Genomic DNA, 19970 nt, shown 5'->3' with positions numbered 1-19970 from the left:
AGTTGAAGATAAATATACTGTACAGTATATAATCTTTCCCTCCCATTCTCTAAGAGTGATTGAGTTGAAGATAATTATACTGTATATAATCTTTCCCTCCCATTCTCCAATCCAAGAGTGATTCAGTTTAAGATAAATATACAGTATATAATCTTTCCCTCCCATTCTCCAAGAGTGATTGAGTTTAAGATAAATATACAGTATATAATCTTTCCCTCCCGTTCTCCAAGAGTGATTGAGTTGAAGATAAATATACAGTATATAATCTTTCCCTCCCATTCTGCAAGAGTGATTGAGTTTAAGATAAATATACAGTATATAATCTTCCCCTCCCATTCTCCAAGAGTGTGAGTTTAAGATAAATATACGGTATATAATCTTTCCCTCCCGTTCTCCAAGAGTGATTGAGTTTAAGATAAATATACAGTATATAATCTTTCCCTCCCATTCTCTAAGAGTGATTGAGTTTAAGATAAATATACAGTATATAATCTTTCCCTCCCATTTTCCAAGAGTGATAGAGTTGAAGATAAGTATACAGTATATAATCTTTCCCTCCCATTCTCCAAGAGTGATTGAGTTTAAGATAAATATACAGTATATAATCTTTCCCTCCCGTTCTCCAAGAGTGATTGAGTTTAAGATAAATATACAGTATATAATCTTTCCCTCACATTCTCCAAGAGTGATTGAGTTTAAGATAAATATACAGTATGTAATCTTTCCCTCCCATTCTCTAAGAGTGATTGAGTTGAAGATAATTATACAGTATATAATCTTTCCCTACCATTTTCCAGGAGTGATTGAGTTTAAGATGAATATACAGTATATAATCTTTCCCTCCCGTTCTCCAAGAGTGATTGAGTTGAAGATAAATTTACAGTATATAATCTTTCCCTCCCATTCTCCAAGAGTGATTGAGTTTAAGATAAATATACAGTATATAATCTTTCCCTCCCATTCTCTAAGAGTGATTGAGTTGAAGATAATTATACAGTATATAATCTTTACCTCCCATTCTCCAAAGGTGTGAGTTTAAGATAAATATACAGTATATAATCTTTCCCTCCCATTCTCCAAGAGTGATTGAGTTTAAGATAAATGTACAGTATATAATCTTTCCCTCCCATTTTCTAAGAGTGAATGAGTTGAAGATAATTATACTGTATATAATCTTTCCCTCCCATTCTCCAATCCAAGAGTGATTGAGTTTAAGATAAATATACAGTATATAATCTTTTCCTCCCATTCTCCAAGAGTGATTGAGTTTAAGATAAACATACAGTATATAATCGTTCCCTCCCATTCTCAAAGAGTGATTGAGTTTAAGATAAACATATAGTATATAATCTTTCCCTCCCATTCTCCAAGAGTGATTGAGTTTAAGATAATTATACAGTATATAATCTTTCCCTCCCATTCTCCAAGAGTGATTGAGTTTAAGATAAATATACAGTATATAATCTTTCCCTCCCATTCTCCAAGAGTGATTGAGGTTAAGATAATTATACAGTATATAATCTTTCCCTCCCATTCTCCAAGAGTGATTGAGTTTAAGATAAATATACAGTATATAATCTTTCCCTCCCATTTTCCAATCCAAGAGTGATTGAATTTAAGATAAATTTACAGTATATAATCTTTCCCTCCCATTCTCCAAGAGTGATTGAGTTTAAGATAAATATACAGTATATAATCTTTCCCTCCCATTCTCCAAGAGTGATTGAGTAAGATAATTATACAGTATATAATCTTTCCCTCCCATTCTCCAAGAGTGTGAGTTCAAGATAAATATACAGTATATAATCTTTCCCTCGCATTCTCCAAGAGTGATTGAGTTTAAGATAAATGTACAGTATATAATCTTTCCCTCCCATTCTCCAGGAGTGATTGAGTTTAAGATAAATATACAGTATATAATCTTTCCCTCCCATTTTCCAAGAGTGATAGAGTTGAAGATAAGTATACAGTATATAATCTTTCCCTCCCATTCTCCAAGAGTGATTGAGTTTAAGATAAATATACAGTATATAATCTTTTCCTCCCATTCTCCAAGAGTGATTGAGTTTAAGATAATTATACTGTATATAATCTTTCCCTACCATTCTCCAAGAGTGATTGAGTTTAAGATAAATTTACAGTATATAATCTTTCCCTCCCATTCTGCAAGAGTGATTGAGTTTAAGATAAATATACAGTATATAATCTTTCCCTTCCATTCTCCAAGAGTGATTGAGTTGAAGATAAGTATACAGTATATAATCTTTCCCTCCCATTTTCCAAGAGTGAATGAGTTGAAGATAAGTATACAGTATATAATATTTCCCTCAAATTCTCCAAGAGTGATTGAGTTGAAGATAATTATACAGTATATAACCTTTCCCTCCCATTCTCCAAGAGTGATTGAGTTTAAGATAATTGTACAGTATATAATCTTTCCCTCCCATTTTCCAAGAGTGATAGAGTTGAAGATAAATATACAGTATATAATCTTTCCCTCCCATTCTCTGAGAATGATGAGTTTAAGATAAATATACAGTATATGATCTTTCCCTCCCATTCTCCAAGAGTGATTGAGTTTAAGATAAATATACAGTATATAATCTTTCCCTCCCATTCTCTAAGAGTGATTGAGTTTAAGATAAATATACAGTATATAATCTTTCCCTCCCATTCTCCAAGAGTGATTGAGTTGAAGATAAGTATACAGTATATAATCTTTCCCTCCCATTCTCCAAGAGTGATTGAGTTGAAGATATGTATACAGTATATAATCTTTCCCTCCCATTCTCCAAGAGTGATTGAGTTGAAGATAAATATACTGTACAGTATATAATCTTTCCCTCCCATTCTCTAAGAGTGATTGAGTTGAAGATAATTATACTGTATATAATCTTTCCCTCCCATTCTCCAATCCAAGAGTGATTCAGTTTAAGATAAATATACAGTATATAATCTTTCCCTCCCATTCTCCAAGAGTGATTGAGTTTAAGATAAATATACAGTATATAATCTTTCCCTCCCATTTTCCAAGAGTGATAGAGTTGAAGATAAGTATACAGTATATAATCTTTCCCTCCCGTTCTCCAAGAGTGATTGAGTTGAAGATAAATATACAGTATATAATCTTTCCCTCCCATTCTCCAAGAGTGATTGAGTTTAAGATAAATATACAGTATATAATCTTTCCCTCCCGTTCTCCAAGAGTGATTGAGTTTAAGATAAATATACAGTATATAATCTTTCCCTCACATTCTCCAAGAGTGATTGAGTTCAAGATAAATATACAGTATGTAATCTTTCCCTCCCATTCTCTAAGAGTGATCGAGTTGAAGATAATTATACAGTATATAATCTTTCCCTCCCGTTCTCCAAGAGTGATTGAGTTGAAGATAAATATACAGTATATAATCTTTCCCTCCCGTTCTCCAAGAGTGATTGAGTTTAAGATAAATATACAGTATATAATCTTTCCCTCACATTCTCCAAGAGTGATTGAGTTTAAGATAAATATACAGTATATAATCTTTCCCTCCCATTTTCCAAGAGTGATAGAGTTGAAGATAAGTATACAGTATATAATCTTTCCCTCCCGTTCTCCAAGAGTGATTGAGTTGAAGATAAATATACAGTATATAATCTTTCCCTCCCATTCTGCAAGAGTGATTGAGTTTAAGATAAATATACAGTATATAATCTTCCCCTCCCATTCTCCAAGAGTGTGAGTTTAAGATAAATATACAGTATATAATCTTTCCCTCACATTCTCTAAGAGTGATTGAGTTTAAGATAAATATACAGTATATAATCTTTCCCTCCCATTCTCTAAGAGTGATCGAGTTGAAGATAATTATACAGTATATAATCTTTCCCTACCATTTTCCAGGAGTGATTGAGTTTAAGATGAATATACAGTATATAATCTTTCCCTCCCGTTCTCCAAGAGTGATTGAGTTGAAGATAAATATACAGTATATAATCTTTCCCTCCCATTCCCCAAGAGTGATTGAGTTTAAGATAATTATACAGTATATAATCATCCCCTCCCATTCTCCAAGAGTGTGAGTTTAAGATAAATATACAGTATATAATCTTTCCCTCCCATTCTCTGTGAATGATTGAGTTTAAGATAAATATACAGTATATAATCTTTCCCTCCCATTTTCCAAGAGTGATAGAGTTGAAGATAAGTATACAGTATATAATCTTTCCCTCCCATTCTCCAAGAGTGATTGAGTTTAAGATAAATATGCAGTATATAATCTTTCCCTCCCGTTCTCCAAGAGTGATTGAGTTTAAGATAAATATATAGTATATAATCTTTCCCTCCCATTCTCCAAGAGTGATTGAGTTTAAGATAAATATACAGTATATAATCTTTCTCTCACATTCTCCAAGAGTGATTGAGTTTAAGATAAATATACAGTATATAATCTTTCCCTCCCATTCTCCAAGAGTGATAGAGTTGAAGATAAGTATACAGTATATAATCTTTCCATCCCATTCTCCAAGAGTGATTGAGTTTAAGATAAATATACAGTATATAATCTTTCCCTCCCGTTCTCCAAGAGTGATTGAGTTGAAGATAAATATACAGTATATAATCTTTCCCTCACATTCTCCAAGAGTGATTGAGTTTAAGATAAATATACAGTATATAATCTTTCCCTCCTATTCTCCAAGAGTGATTGAGTTTAAGATAATTATACAGTATATAATCTTCCCCTCCCATTCTCCAAGAGTGTGAGTTTAAGATAAATATACAGTATATAATCTTTCCCTCCCATTTTCCAAGAGTGATAGAGTTGAAGATAAGTATACAGTATATAATCTTTCCCTCACATTCTCCAAGAGTGATTGAGTTTAAGATAAATATACAGTATATAATCTTTCCCTCCCGTTCTCCAAGAGTGATAGAGTTGAAGATAAGTATACAGTATATAATCTTTCCCTCCCATTCTCCAAGAGTGATTGAGTTTAAGATAAATATACAGTATATAATCTTTCCCTCCTGTTCTCCAAGAGTGATTGAGTTGAAGATAAATATACAGTATATAATCTTTCCCTCACATTCTCCAAGAGTGATTGAGTTTAAGATAAATATACAGTATATAATCTTTCCCTCCCATTCTCTAAGAGTGATTGAGTTGAAGATAATTATACTGTATATAATCTTTCCCTACCATTCTCCAAGAGTGATTGAGTTTAAGATAAATTTACAGTATATAATCTTTCCCTCCCATTCTGCAAGAGTGATTGAGTTTAAGATAAGTATACAGTATATAATCTTTCCCTCCCATTCTCCAAGAGTGATTGAGTTTAAGATAAATATACAGTATATAATCTTTCCCTCCCATTCTCTGAGAATGTTTGAGTTTAAGATAAATATACAGTATATGATCTTTCCCTCCCATTCTCCAAGAGTGATTGAGTTTAAGATAAATATACAGTATGAGTGATTGAGTTTAAGATAAGTATAGTGGAACCTCTACATACGATTGTCCTAACGTACGAATTTTCCAACATACGAAGTAAAATTCGACCATATTTCTGTCTCGACACCAGAAGTGTTGCTCCAACATACGAAGTAAACAATACGCGTACGCGTGGAATTTTCTCGAAAGCGTCCAGCGTCGTTTGTTGTTGACGCCGCTAGACGGCAGCACATTGGAGGGACGCCAATCGAGCGTCACCTTGATCAGTCCTCTCTTTGGTTGTCCTCTATTCGCTCAGTTTTAACAGTTTTTTTATCATCCCTTTTCACATGTTGTTTTTTGTATTTCGTAATCATGGGTCCTAAAAAGCTTAGTTTCGGTTCAGGAAGTACTAGTAGTGGTGAGAAAAGGAGGAAGTCTATGCTTTCATTAGAATTAAAGCAAGAAATAATAGAAAGCATGAGCGAGGTGTGCGTGTTAGCGATCTGGCTAAACAATATGGCCGGAATATGTATACGATCTCGGCGATCGTAAAACAGAAGGCAGCCATTAAAGCAGTGAAACCTTCGAAGGGGATCACGATTATTTCCAAACTTTGTAGCCTTACCATTGAAGAGATGGAACGACTTTTGTTAATATGGATCAAAGACAAGGAGATTGTTGGCGATACGATCAAGGAAACGATCATTTGTGAGAAGGCCAGCCCTATCTACAGTGACTTGAAGGCGGCGCGCTCTCCGGGTGACGCGGGGGAGAGTTCAGCCGATCCCATGACGGAGGAATTCAAGGCGTCTCGAGGTTGGTTCGAGAAATTTAGGAAATGGACCGGGATTCATTCAGTTGTTCGTCATGGAGAAGCTTCGAGTTTGGACACCAAGGCTGCTAAAGACTTTGTTAAAAAGTTTGAAAGCATTGTGGCGGAGGAAGGTTATGTAGAGCAGCAGGTGTTCAACTGTGATGAAACCGGTCTGTTTTGGAAAAAGATGCCTAGTCGAACATACATTACCGCCGAAGAGAAGAAAATGCCTGGACATAAGCCAATGAATGATCGGTGGACTCTTGCGCTTTGTGCCAACGCCAGCAGGGACTGCAAAATAAAGCCGTTATTGGTTTACCATTCCGAAAACCCTAGGGCATTTAAAGCACATAGAATTAATAAAGACCTGCTACATGTTCTATGGCGTTCTAATTCTAAGGCTTTGGTTACTAGGCATATCTTTGTGGAATGGGTAAATGTAGTTTTTGGCCCTGCTGTCAAGAAGTATCTTCAGGAGAGGAATTTGCCTTTGAAGTGCTTGCTTTGTTTGGACAATGCACCCCCCCCCCCTCCCCGGACTCGAAGATGATATCATCGACGAATACAAATTCATCAATGTGTTGTATCTTCCACTGAATACCACCCCTATCCTCCAGCCCATAGACCAGCAAGTCATCTCTAATTTCAAGAAGCTGTACACCAAGCACTTATTTAAGCAGTGCTTTAATGTCACGCAAAGCACCAACTTAACTTTGCGTGAATTTTGGAGGAGCCACTTTAATATCGTGCACTGCTTAAAGATCATTGATCAGGCTTGGGAGGGAGTAACTCGTTGGACCCTGAATTCCGGTTGGAAAAAGCTTTGGCCTGATGTTGTTGCTCCCAGAGATTTCGAAGGTTTTGGCCCCGAGAATGAACCTGTGGTTGCTGCCGAGGAAGACGTCGAAGAGATTGTATCCCTTGGCAAGTCCATGGGTCTGGAGGTGGATGAAGATGACATCACCGAACTCGTCGATGAGCTTCATGAAGAGCTCACCACCGAGGAACTCAAGGAGCTGCAAGCCATGCAGCATGATGAGTTCCAAGCGCAGTTGAGTGAGTCGGAGGAGATCGAGGAGGTAGAACAAATCTTATGTACGGCGGAAATAAAACTGATGTTGGCATATCATCAACACGTTGTTGATTTCATCGACAAGCATCACCCACAGAAACTTCAGGTTTGCCGTGTTGTTGCGTAGTTCGATGATGTTTGCTCAACGCATTTTAGAAAAATCCTCAAAAGCCGTACCAAGCAACTTTCACTCGAGTTTCTTTAAAAAATCTTTAAAAAATATTTAGAACGGTCTAGTGATCATGATGAAAAGAAAGAAAGTGAAGCAAAGAAAAGGAAGACCGAATCGAGTGAAAGTGATGAAAATTAAAAATAAGAAAAGAAAAAATGTAAAAAAAAATATAAAATTATAAAATTGAAAAAAAAAATAATCTAAGTTAAGTTTAAGTTCACTTAGTAGTGTAAGTTAGTGTAAGTTATCGTACATGTTATTGTACAAAGTCACCGTCCCTACCTCCTCGCTGATCTTCTGTCCCTACACCTGCGCTGGCCTGTCGCTAAGTTAGTGTTATATTAAAACCCCTTTTTTATTTATTATTTCATTATTATTCTTTTTTTTCGTTAAGTAATATGTATTTATTATACAGGTATTGTATTAATGTAATTATGTGTAGCCATTTATTAAGGATTTATTATGGGTTTTTATGCTGAGGAACGAATTAAATAAATTACGGTGTATTCTTATGGGAATATTTGCTCCAACATACGATCGTTTTAACATACGAATCAGTTTCTGGAACGAATTAAAATCGTATGTTGAGGTATCACTGTATACAGTATATAATCTCTTTCCCTCCCATTTTCCAAGAGTGATTGAGTTTAAGATAAGTATACAGTATATAATCTCTTTCCCTCCCATTCTCTAAGAGTGATTGAGTTTAAGATAAGTATACAGTATATAATCTCTTTCCCTCCCATTTTCTAAGAGTAATTGAGTTTAAGATAAGTATACAGTATATAATCTATTTCCCTCCCATTTTCCAAGAGTGATTGAGTTGAAGATAAGTATACAGTATATAATCTTTCCCTCCCATTTTCTAAGAGTGATTGAGTTTAAGATAAGTATACAGTATATAATCTCTTTCCCTCCCATTTTCCAAGAGTGATTGAGTTTAAGATAAGTATACAGTATATAATATCTTTCCCTCCCATTCTCTAAGAGTGATCGAGTTGAAGATAAGTATACAGTATATAGTCTCTTTCCCTCTCATTCTCTAAGAGTGATTGAGTTTAAGATAAGTATACAGTATATAGTCTCTTTCCCTCTCATTCTCTAAGAGTGATTGAGTTTAAGTAAAGTATACAGTATATAGTCTCTTTCCCTCCCATTCCCTAAGAGTGATCGAGTTTAAGATAAATATACAGTATATAGTCTCTTTCCCTCCCATTCCCTAAGAGTGATTGAGTTTAAGATAAGTATACAGTATATAGTCTCTTTCCCTCCCATTCCCTAAGAATGATTGAGTTGAAGATAATTATTCAGTATATAGCCTAGTCTCTCTCCTTCCCATTCCCTAAGAGTGATTGAGTTTAAGATAATTATACAGAGTATAGCCTAGTGTCTCTCCTTCCCATTCCCTAAGAGTGATTGAGTTTAAGATAGGTATACAGTATATAGTCTCTTTCCCTCCCATTCCCTAAGAGTGATTGAGTTTGAAATAAGTATACTGTGTATATTGTCTTCCCTTCCCATTCCCTAAAAGTGATTGAGTATAAGATAATTATACAGTATATAGCCTAGTTTCTCTCCTTCCCATTCCCTAAGAGTGATCGAGTTTAAGATAAGTATACAGTATATAGTCTCTTTCCTGCCCGTTTCCCTAAGTGTGATTGAGTTTTAAGATAATAATACAGTATATATTCTCCTTCCATCCCATTCTCCAAGAGTGATTGAGTTTATGATAAGTATACAGTAATGCCTTACGGTACAAAATTAATTTGTTCCAGAAGGGCTTTCGATTTGTTAATTTTTTGTATGATGAGTCCTGTTTTACATGTAAATTGCTTAAGTCTTTTCAAGCTGTACAAAAACACCACATCAAATTTTATAATAAAGCTATAACCACAAGGAAATACAGCCAAATGCATTTGAAATATTCAACATACCTAACCTAACTGTTGATACCTGTTATTTAAGTAGTTATTAAAACATAGTGGAGTAGTAAATGGAAAATAATACAATACATACAGTACAATACTGTACATATACAAAATAAACAGTACCATATGTACAGCATTACTATTATAGTTACCCTTACTATAGAGGGGTATGTTTTCTATTATGTATTAACCAGCTGTTTTCTTTAATTGGATCATATTTTTAATGGGTTACCATTTTATTCTCGGCCTGGCTGGCAATTCTCTTCGTATCATGAAAATCTTTTCATAATATGAGGCTAAAAAATTCTTCACATCTCATTTTGCATCATGAATATTTTGTATGAAGAAACATTCCTATCAAGAGGTATCATTGTATATATTATCTCTCCCTCCCATTCCTTAAGAGTGATTTACATTTAGGTAAGCATATGTATTCTCTTTTCCTCCCATTCCCTAATAGTGATTGAGGGTAAGATAAGTATAGTCTCTTGCCCTCCTATTCCCTAAGAGTGATTTAGTTTAAGGTAAGCTTATATAGTCTTCCCTTCCATTCCCTAAGAGTGATTTACTTTTAGATGATAAGTATATATTGTCTCTTTCCCTCCATTCCCTAAGAATTACAGTATTTATTTTAAGATAGCAATATATAGTTTCTTCCCTTCGCATTCCCTTAGAGTGATTTAGTTTAAGATTGATATGTCTAGTAATTTTTACTTGCATTCCCACCTCCATAAGAGTTTTAGATTCAGTATTATGAACACCAGGTATGATTCGTTGAAATAAATAGAAATTTTATTAAAGAAAATATATTATTTTAATACTTGCTTGGTGTTGATTTATATCTCCCAATTCTCCATTTTTAGTGATAGCAAGAGTTATTCTGATAATTTGTTTTTCAGTTTAAAGGGTTATAAAGATTGATGTTTCAAACTCGCCAATATTGGTACCAGTATTATTACACAGGTGGTCCTGCGGAACCGATAAGATATTAGGGGTAGGAAATATAAGGAAATAAAAGATAATTCATTTTCATTTTTTTAACAGCTGGGAAGCTGTAGCTTCAAATGGGAGAGCATTATGAATACAAAGTGTTGAAATAATGATTTTTATTAAGTCTTATTAAGGAATGTGTACTGTATTATATAATAGGGTTACAAGATCTTGATTTGTTGAAAAGATACACATATATACTTACCCATCCCTTCCCTTAGTTTTACAGCAATTTTTTTATTTTTCAGTTGGTGGGGATGGTAAAATGTGGGATATACCTCTCACGGCAGTCAAAGTTGATGATGATGGGACAAGATTTGTTAATATTCCAACTGAGGCTGGTGAGAAAGTGGTCCCTGTGCCCCATATTCCTCCAGGAACCTCAAGTATTTTGGTTGTTGCCTCGAAGGTTATGGATCCCCCTGGCGAATTTATATACCACGTATATACAATTTCACCACTATCGCAAGAATAGCTACCTCATATTAGGCATGTAAAGTGATGCCTACTTACTGTAATTGTAAATTGTTCTTACGCAAGTACAAACTTTCGTTCTTTATTAGGGGTAGATTCCAGTGAAAGCTGGTAACAGCCAATAAAGAATTATTGAGGTTCTGGTAACCTGCATCCCTCATCCATTAGTGGTCCGGGTGTGACAGCGCTCTGATTCTCCATTATAATGCAAAACATCTAGCTGCACAGATGTGTTCTCGACACTCAAACTGGCCTGAAGTTTTTCTCATATCTTATTTCAATGAGTGAATATCAACTTAGTAAAGATAAACTTGCCTATAACTCTGGCACACTTATTCCCAGCCTCAGGACATACTTAATTCTTTGCTTGGGAATAATTTCTGGAGCGAAAGCGCTCTCCGTTCTTGAAAAGTGCAAGCAGTTATGTCTGCTTACCCTCAGCTGAGTGCCAGCACTTCCGAGAGTGCACTTGCTCCCCAGTAGCATCTTATGATAATTCCCCTTACAAGAGTAGATAAAAATTATGCTGGAAGAATATGTTTTCTTCTTGGAGGAAGATAAATAATTCAATATTACTAGCACTCAAGAGAACTTTGCCACCAACTATGAATGTTTTGGACTTGTATCATCATTTATTGATGAATATGACAACCTTAAAAAGACAGGCACAATGTTAGCATGTCTCCCATGAACCCAGGAGAGGAAGAATAGATCCAAGAGGGATTGTTCTTCCTCGAGGTTAAAAAGGTGGTAAAATTTTGACTAGCACAAACTATTGCTCTGGCCCTTTGTTGGTGATCTCTTCAGAGGGTAGCTAAAAAATGACTGAAAAGAAAGCTCCCAAGACTAGTTCCCCCTGCCTCCCCTAGAGGAACGGTGACAAAGTTTATCAGAAATATGAGTAGAAAGAAGTTACTCTTTAAAGAGAACATTTTTTATTCACGAAAGGCATTCTTTAACAATTTAACATTTCACATTTTCTTCCCCATTTCAGCCGGTGACAAAAGGATTTTACATAGTATTTAATACTTGTGGTTTAGTGGACAAGGGGTGCCAGTCACCCACATCGTCACAGTTCACTCTCTTCTTCATGTGCTAACTTGAAGGAGGCAGCTATATATTCACTGTTTTGAGCGGTGTCTTGCGCCCCCACCCCATTATTGGAGGTGTATAAAAATCGGGTTGTGTTGGCATTTTATATGGCACTGCATATTCAACATCTTTACCGCACTGGAGATAGGCCGTTGCCCCCTGACCCCGATACTTCTATTCCCGTTCTATGTGACAACTCTCCCCTACCCCATTTAAAGAAACCGGTACTTAATCTTAGGTTAGGTAGCATGTGTCAACACACAAACTTTATCAGAAATGTGGATAGAAAGAAATTACTCTTTAAAGAAAACAGTTTTTATTATTCACTAAAGGCATTCTGTTTCAATTCAACATTTCAGTTTTTCCACATTTCAGCAAAGTGTGACGAAAGGATTTTACATAGTATTTAACACAAAATATTTTCTAATGGTTTACTGGACCATGGGTAACAGTCACGCCCATTGTCACAGTCCACAATCTTCTCCCTGTACTAACTTGAAGCAGTTATTCACTGTTCTGGGTGTCTCACACCATTGCCTAGTTGTTGGAATGGGATACAAAATGGGGCTGTGTTGGCATTTTCTTTGGCACCACATATACAACATCTATACCTTACTGGAGATAGGCCATTGCCCCCGACCCCAATGCTTCTGTCCCCATCCCCTATGACAACAAGGAGACCTCCTCTTGAGGATCTCCAGTCTTCAGTTTTGGATATCCCTTCCATTGAGCCTGGTCTGGCCGAAGCTCTCTTGAGTTTAGGGAGGAACATCCTGTTGTGCCATCGCTCTCTTCACCACCTTTGAATATTGACTCCTATGGAAAAAACCTTATCTCATGCAAATTCTCTGCCTACTCCTCCAGGAGAGTAGTAAGCAGTTTCTTGAGCAGTTGATCTTCCGGGTTTGGCTTCTAAGCCAATGAAGAGTGCTCCAGTGTCTCTTCATGCTATAGTTCAGAGAGATCTAATTACAAATCTCCCTGATGCTTGTAAGGTTAAACTGCTCCATCAACAATCAAATCTTTTAGTGGCTGTGCGCCATCACTGAGAGCGTAAACCTCAGAAGGGTGAGGCTCCCCCTGTAATTGAGCAGCCAACAGAATTACAAAACATACCAGCATGCCAACCAGGACCAAGGTACCCTCAGTTATGAGAGTGTAACCCTTAGCCACAAACACGTAACCCTCAGGAGCGTGCACCCTTTATTTATACTCATCTTCCACCACAAGAAGACATACCCCTTGAAGTTCTCTATGAGAGATAAGTGTAAAAGCAAATGGCTCAGTTGGACGATCAGCTTATTCCGTTTCCCCCTTTACAAGGATTGTGATGAACAAGAAAGTGCCAACTCAAGCAATCCTAGGAGTTGCTCATCATCCTGTCAAAGATTATAAAAAAATATTATGTTCTATGGTTGTAAAACGTCCATCAGAGCGAGTTGCTTCTCTGAACGTCAATAAATGAGATTCACATCCTACAAATCCTAGACTGGGATTCCCGAAGTTTACAGGTGAGTAAAGGCTCTCGTATAGAGATTGTTTACCAAAGAGGGTTGAAATTAACCCAAGAGCCAATACCAAAATCATGTCCGAACCCAGAGTCCCCGGATGAGATGGAACCTCCTCTCCGAATATTACGGGTCTCACTATCCCTCCTTTTTCCAGAGGTGAGAAAGTCGGGGAGAAGAAAGACATTGCTTCCAAAAAGAAATGAACACCATCTACAAGAAACTCCGTATTCTCTCACAATCAGACATATCCTGGGAAGAGAGCAGGACTTGTCTCCCCCGAGTCCGTTGAGACTTCCCATGTCACTGAGGTCCTGTGGAGGTGAGGCCATTGGAGTCTACCTCTAATGAACCTGAAGAGGGGTCTTTTTCTTCCTGAGAGTCTTAGGATGTACCAAGAAAGTTAACAATTTGGGTGACTTCCATTGACTCTTTATTCAGGAAAACACACACCTAGAAGCACTATCTTTTGTTGCCATGGTCATGTTAAACTAAGAGGATCATCCAGAAACTAGTAGTGCAACTTTCTGCAACCAAAGACTATGCAAGTGGCTCATTTCTTGAAGTTAATTCCTCCTGTCTTTTTGAAGCTAAGGAATTTCTAAGTGACAGAAAGCTCATGCTTCCCCTCTTCCCTTAGACTCCAAGGTAGCTATCTTATCCAGGCAATATCAGCAGAAAGGCTCGCATAACAACTAAAACTTTTCTCACCCCTGGAGGCCATAAAAATGGAGGGAGCAGCAATGTCAGTATTGTAGGCTTCCACTTGGTTAGACTACTGTTATGCTCTCATATTTCACAGTATCTCAGAATCTGGCATATTCTAAGTTACAAAAGCTTAGCAGCAAAGTGGGAAAAGGCAAGTCAGGCTGCCTTCTTCAGGAGAGCTTCCACCTTCAGCCAACCTCTTACAGCGCCTACTAAACTTAAGAACTCGCCCCACAAGTAGGCACCTGTAAGAGGGAGGCAGACAAAAGGAAACTAGAAGTTCACTGATCAGAGCCTTCCCTCTCATTGATGGCATTAAGGCAAATAACGTTGAGGTAGGGAGGAACCTCGTTAGGGGTTGGAAATTATGCCACCACATGGGGGGGGGGTTGCCTGTCAAGTCGGTAGGGTAGAACCTTGAACAGTGGAGATTTTGCGCATCGGATACCACCTTCCATTCACCAACTTTATCACTCAAATGTTGATAAGTTGCTTATTAGATTTGATAGGATCCATCAAAGACCTTCTCCTTTGGAAATAGGTCAAACAGATTTTGAAAGCTGATTAGGAAATCAACAACTTATCTCCAGGGTTCTACAGCAACTTGTTCCTGGTTCAAAAGTTGTCCGTAGGTTGAAGATTTGTCATCAACGTCCCATCTGAACGACTTTGGTCTACTAATGAAGTTCAGATGCATGGTCCTACAAGCACTAGGACGAAAAGACCTCTTACTGTTCATACACCTGAAAGATGCATACTTCAAAATTTCAGTTCACCGAAACTCAAGGAAGCATCCTTGGTTGGCCCTTGAAAGAAGAGAATTCCAGTTTTTTATTCTATGCTTCAGACTTTCAACAGCATCTCATGTGTTCATGTGAGTGTTCACACTAGTTTCAGCTTGGGCTCACGTGATGGCAATAAGACTTCTCTTGACACCTCAACGATTGGCTGTTGACGGTAGAGTCAGAGTCCCACATTCTACTCCACAGGGACCTTCTTCTCGAATTTTGTCAGGATATGGGGATCTGGATAGATCTTGTAAAGACTGTTCTCACCCTAAGTCAGGATAGGGCTCACCCTAAGTCAGAACCTTGTCTATTTGGGGATGAGTATAGACATGGTCAAAGGAAAAATCTTCCCATCACAAGACAGGTTACAAAGGTTGAAGGTCTCGGCACCCTTCCTTACATGGAATTCCTTACACCAAAAAACTGGCAGAGACTGATTGAGTATCTGTCTTCCCTGAAACATCTGGTCCCATACTGGAAGTTACACCTTCGTTCATTGCAGTAGACTGTCCAGTTAAAAACTGAGGTCTGACCCTCCAGACATACCAGTCAAGGTGACAGTGGCTGCAGGAGACAAACCTGATGTAGGGATCCCCACTACAGGTTCTTCCACTAGAACTTATCCTTTTCTCAGATGCATCCAGAGAAGGGTGGGGAGCACACTATATAACTCACTTCATGTCAGGTCTGTGGACAAAAGACATACAAGAGGTGCCATATAAACCTCTTGAAACTGAAAGCCGAGTACCAAGGTCTGATGTATTTCCGTGAGAAGAAAAAGGTCACCCCGTAGTGTTTATAAGTATCAACACTACATTAGTGGCTCATATCAACAAGCAGAGGAGTCAGTATCTCGACCCCTTTGCCTGTTGACAGTGAGCATGCACTCATAGTCGGAGGACAACTGAGTAACCATGTCGGAATGTTTCATCCCAAGGACAAAAACATGATTGCAAACAATCTACGTCAACACAATCAAGTTGCAGGCTCAGAATGGTCTTTGAATCCTCTTGTAGTGAAGGAACTCCTGACTGTGGGGTTCCCCAATAGTAGACATGTTTGCCACACACCTCAACAACAAACTAATAATGTACAGGTATTGATCCCTAGTGCCGGAGTAAGTAGTGACACTAGAAGATGTATTTCAGCACTCATGTGAAGACCCCAACATCTATGCCTTCCCGCCATTTTATCTCATATGGAAGGTGATCAACAGAGCGATCATCATATCCAGTCTCCAAATGACTTTGGTGCCACCGAAAAGACCGAGCATAGAGTGGTACCCAGAATTTCCTATGTCAGCTGCATAACTGGCTGTCTCTTCGCAATTGGAGGTTAGCCAGAGTCTCCTCAGAGAGAAAGGTTTTTTGCAACCAACTGCAAAACAACCATCTGGATACCTCCAAAAGTTGTCAATAGTAGTCTACCAAGCTAAGCTGGCAATCCTCTTTAATTGGTATCGTAGGAGAATGCTTCTCCACTGGAAGCACCTGTTCCACTAGTTCTGGATTTTCTTGTTTATCTGCAGGGTGAGAAACTCCTCACAGGTTTGATGGTTAAGGGCTACCGCTCAGCCTTGAGCTAAGTCTTCAGACTTAGGGGAGTAAATCTCTCTTCTTTGTGGGAATTATCTACTTTGATGCAGAGTTCTGAACAATTCTTGTCCCCCCTCTTGAAATCAAACCCCAAGTTTGGAATGTGACCAAAGTCCTTCACTAACTCCGGAAGGCTCCTGAACCCTTAACGGAAGCCTCAGACAGAGATCTCACTCCCAAGACAGTGTTTCTGTATGTCTTAGCTTCAACCAAAAGAGTGGGAGCTGCATGGTCTAGTCTATTGTACTTATTGTTATATTCCTGGTGGTGGAAACAGATCTCGTTCTCATTTGTTCCCAAATTTGTGGCAAAACACAAAACTAGACCACAGTGTATACTGGAGACCAGTTGCCAGAACCTTCCTAATTCTTCATTGGCTGTTAACATCTTTTGCCAAAATCTACCCCTACTAAAGAACTTAGGTTTGTATAGCTAGGAAAAATACAAATTACTTTTAAAATATGTGATTTTTGTTTGTATATATCAAGGTTGTTATGTTTTTATATTTATTTATATTTGATTGTCTATAGTGTAATTTTGAGTATTTTTATACTGTATTCATAAAATGACTACATTGTTTTACTCATTAAAGCATCATTTTCTATGCAGAAAATCTTTAAGGAAGCTTGTTGTATATTTTTGTAAATATCTAATATTTTTAGATGTGTTAATGTATATAAAAATGCTTGGTACTTAAAATTTATATAAGAAAATTTTGCTGCATCAGAGTGTTTGGATTGCTGTATTTCAGTGCCATAATGTGAAAGTATGTTCCCTCATAATGCATCAGAATAATTGCTCTGCAGGATTTCTCTGTAAATAAATGTTCTTATGTTGTATTATAACATTAAACAACTATTGCTATTTAATTAACATCAATAACACACTTATTAATAATTCATAAGAAATGTAATACATTACTGTATCATGAAAACCTATTTTTTTTTTTAGTCATTCCCATGATTTTTTATAACTTTAATCAGAAAGAAAATAGTAATACAGTACAATGAAATTATTCAGATATAATCTCGATAAGGGTTTCTTTGATCGTAGCAAACAATTTACATGAAAAAGTATATGTACCTCCCTAAATATAATTGAATCCCTTTTTGTAAAACGTAGGAATAATTTTCCATCCGAGAAATATGGATATTGGTCAATTAAGAGAAAATTTTTATGAATTGTTATAAATATATAATAGTTACAGGGCTAGGCCAATTTATCGACACACTCAATTTATCAATTGCAGAATTCATCGACAACAATTGAGAATATGAAACCAATATCGGCATATTTTATCCTTGATTTAGCATTTTTCTATCTTTGATATAGAAAGTAAATATTCTTTTATCCTTTATTTATGGTATTATAAAAACAAGGTAGACCGTCTATTTTAGTATTTACTAAGAATAGGTATGATATACTAAAATACAATATGCTATATTAAAAAAGTTAAAATTACTGTACCAGCTACTGTCAAGTTTTGTTATCCACAATTAATTAGTTTATGAGAACGGCTGCGTATACGAAACTAATTTTTCACATAAGAATTCAAGGTGATTTAGTGCTTCAGCTGTTCAATAGAAGTGTACTACTATGGTCTTGCTTACCTGTTTAATATTCAAACCTTATTTGATGAATCATTGCCTCGGTAATTACCTGTGGATTTACCGTGATTATTGTTTCGGTGAATTGTGTACAGTTGGGCCTCGATATTCAGGGTTGTTAGGTAACAGAGATAGGTGCAAAGATCAAGAATCAGTGAATGATTGTTCCCAAGGGTGGGTCAACTCATAACCTACCAACTCACTGACCATTACCTACCTGCAGTTGACTAATACAATAGGTAACCCACTGTACTGCACTACATTCTTTTCACATGCTTTCTATCATAGTATTTTAGTTCATACTACAGTACTTTTTAGAGGTAATTGTGCATTAGTAACACAGCTTCAGTACAAGATAAGATGACTCATAAAACGAAAGTCATTGCCACATCACGCTTTGTATAGTGACAACAAAACACTTGTTTGTATCTAATAATGCTCAATTATCATGTAGAGTAAAAAAGTCACTAATTAGTAGGTGATGGTTGAGATGCACCTGAAATTGAAAAAAAAGTAAAATATGCTTAAATGAATCACAATTATCTGTAATAAAGTCATGATTTTTTTAGAATACAATAATTGCTTAAACTAGTTGGTCCGAGCTGATGAAATTGAATGCCATGTTTTAGGGTTTTGTATACAGTATAATAATGTAAATACACTATTAGTAGTTCTTTTCCAATTATGAATATCCTACCACAAGTTAAAAAATAAGATAAATGACAGTAAATATCTCTCCTACTGCAAGTGAAAAAAATGAGATAAATGACACGGTAAATCTCTCTCTCTCTCTCTCTCTCTCTCTCTCTCTCTCTCTCTCTCTCTCTCTCTCTCTCTCTCTCTCTCTCTCTCTGTGAGAGTGTGTATAAAAACCTTATGATACATGTACATAAATTATCACCCTCTCTTTACATTAGTTTTTATCTAATTATTTCCAGCTTATTTCCTTTTAATAATATTTTATTCTGTCTGCATAATAAATTAATACAAGCATTTTAGGTAAAATACATAGATAGAATAAAAAGACAACACATTTAAGCCTGTTTAAATTATACTGTCGTAGAAATAAAATTCTATCAGAAGTAAAATTCTCCATATATAACATAGACTCTGACCTTAAAAGAGATACAGTATACCGTAATTTTGTTTGTTTCGTAGAGAAATGTTTTTCTTCCCTCTCTCTATTTCTAAATGGAAAAATTTAATTCATTTAAAGAAATCTATAAACATGGGTCAAGATAAAAACAAGAAATATGTCCCGCCATAATTTCCAGTCCCCTAATTTTTTAAATTATTTAGCAGTCATCAGCCCAAAGCAAATGTTAGCAGCTGTGAGTATAGGTTAATAGCTGTGATTGACTTACGAGCTAAGGGAACTAAAGTGTAGAAATGAATTTCCTGTTTAGCCCGGAGCATCGTATTACCGGTAACCTATCAAAACTTGAGATAATTATAATTAAAAAAATTTTATATCATGTGATGGTAATTTTAAAGATTCATTTAAGAAAGTAATTTTTTTTAGTAAACAAAAGAAGTTACTGATAATTCTATACAAATTCTATTTTCCTTACTTTTCATGATCTAAATCATTCTTCTAATAGAAAATTATTCAAGCATACGCAAAAAAAATAAAATTTCAAAATCTTTACGTTTTCATAACGAGAGAGAGAGAGAGAATCTTTTCTTTTAAACGTTGTGGATATTTATATTTTTGAACAGCATTATATATTATACATATATTAAGTATTACTTGAACATAATTTATGCATGAACTTCTTTTAATCATTTTATTACTGTAATAGAGT

The 19970-nt window shown here is 36.2% G+C and overlaps 1 protein-coding gene across 2 annotated transcripts in view; it reads left to right on the top strand.

Annotated features, from left to right (window-relative positions):
* Positions 1 to 18758, top strand: part of Bdp1 (transcription factor TFIIIB component B'' homolog Bdp1) — a 186334-nt gene extending 167576 nt beyond the window's left edge. For both annotated transcript variants that reach the window (XM_068378561.1, XM_068378562.1), the window contains one exon: positions 10642 to 18758. In XM_068378561.1, coding sequence (XP_068234662.1) covers positions 10642 to 10868 — 227 coding nt within the window. In that variant the 3' untranslated portion in view covers positions 10869 to 18758. The remainder of the gene's footprint in view (positions 1 to 10641) is intronic.
* Positions 18759 to 19970: the final 1212 nt, after the last annotated feature.

This window comes from Palaemon carinicauda, chromosome 8 (assembly GCF_036898095.1).
Source record: "Palaemon carinicauda isolate YSFRI2023 chromosome 8, ASM3689809v2, whole genome shotgun sequence".
In the NCBI taxonomy this organism is placed as follows: Eukaryota; Metazoa; Arthropoda; class Malacostraca; order Decapoda; family Palaemonidae; genus Palaemon; species Palaemon carinicauda.
The sequence above is the reverse complement of the archived record's forward strand: the minus strand, read 5'-3'. Positions and strand labels throughout refer to the sequence as shown.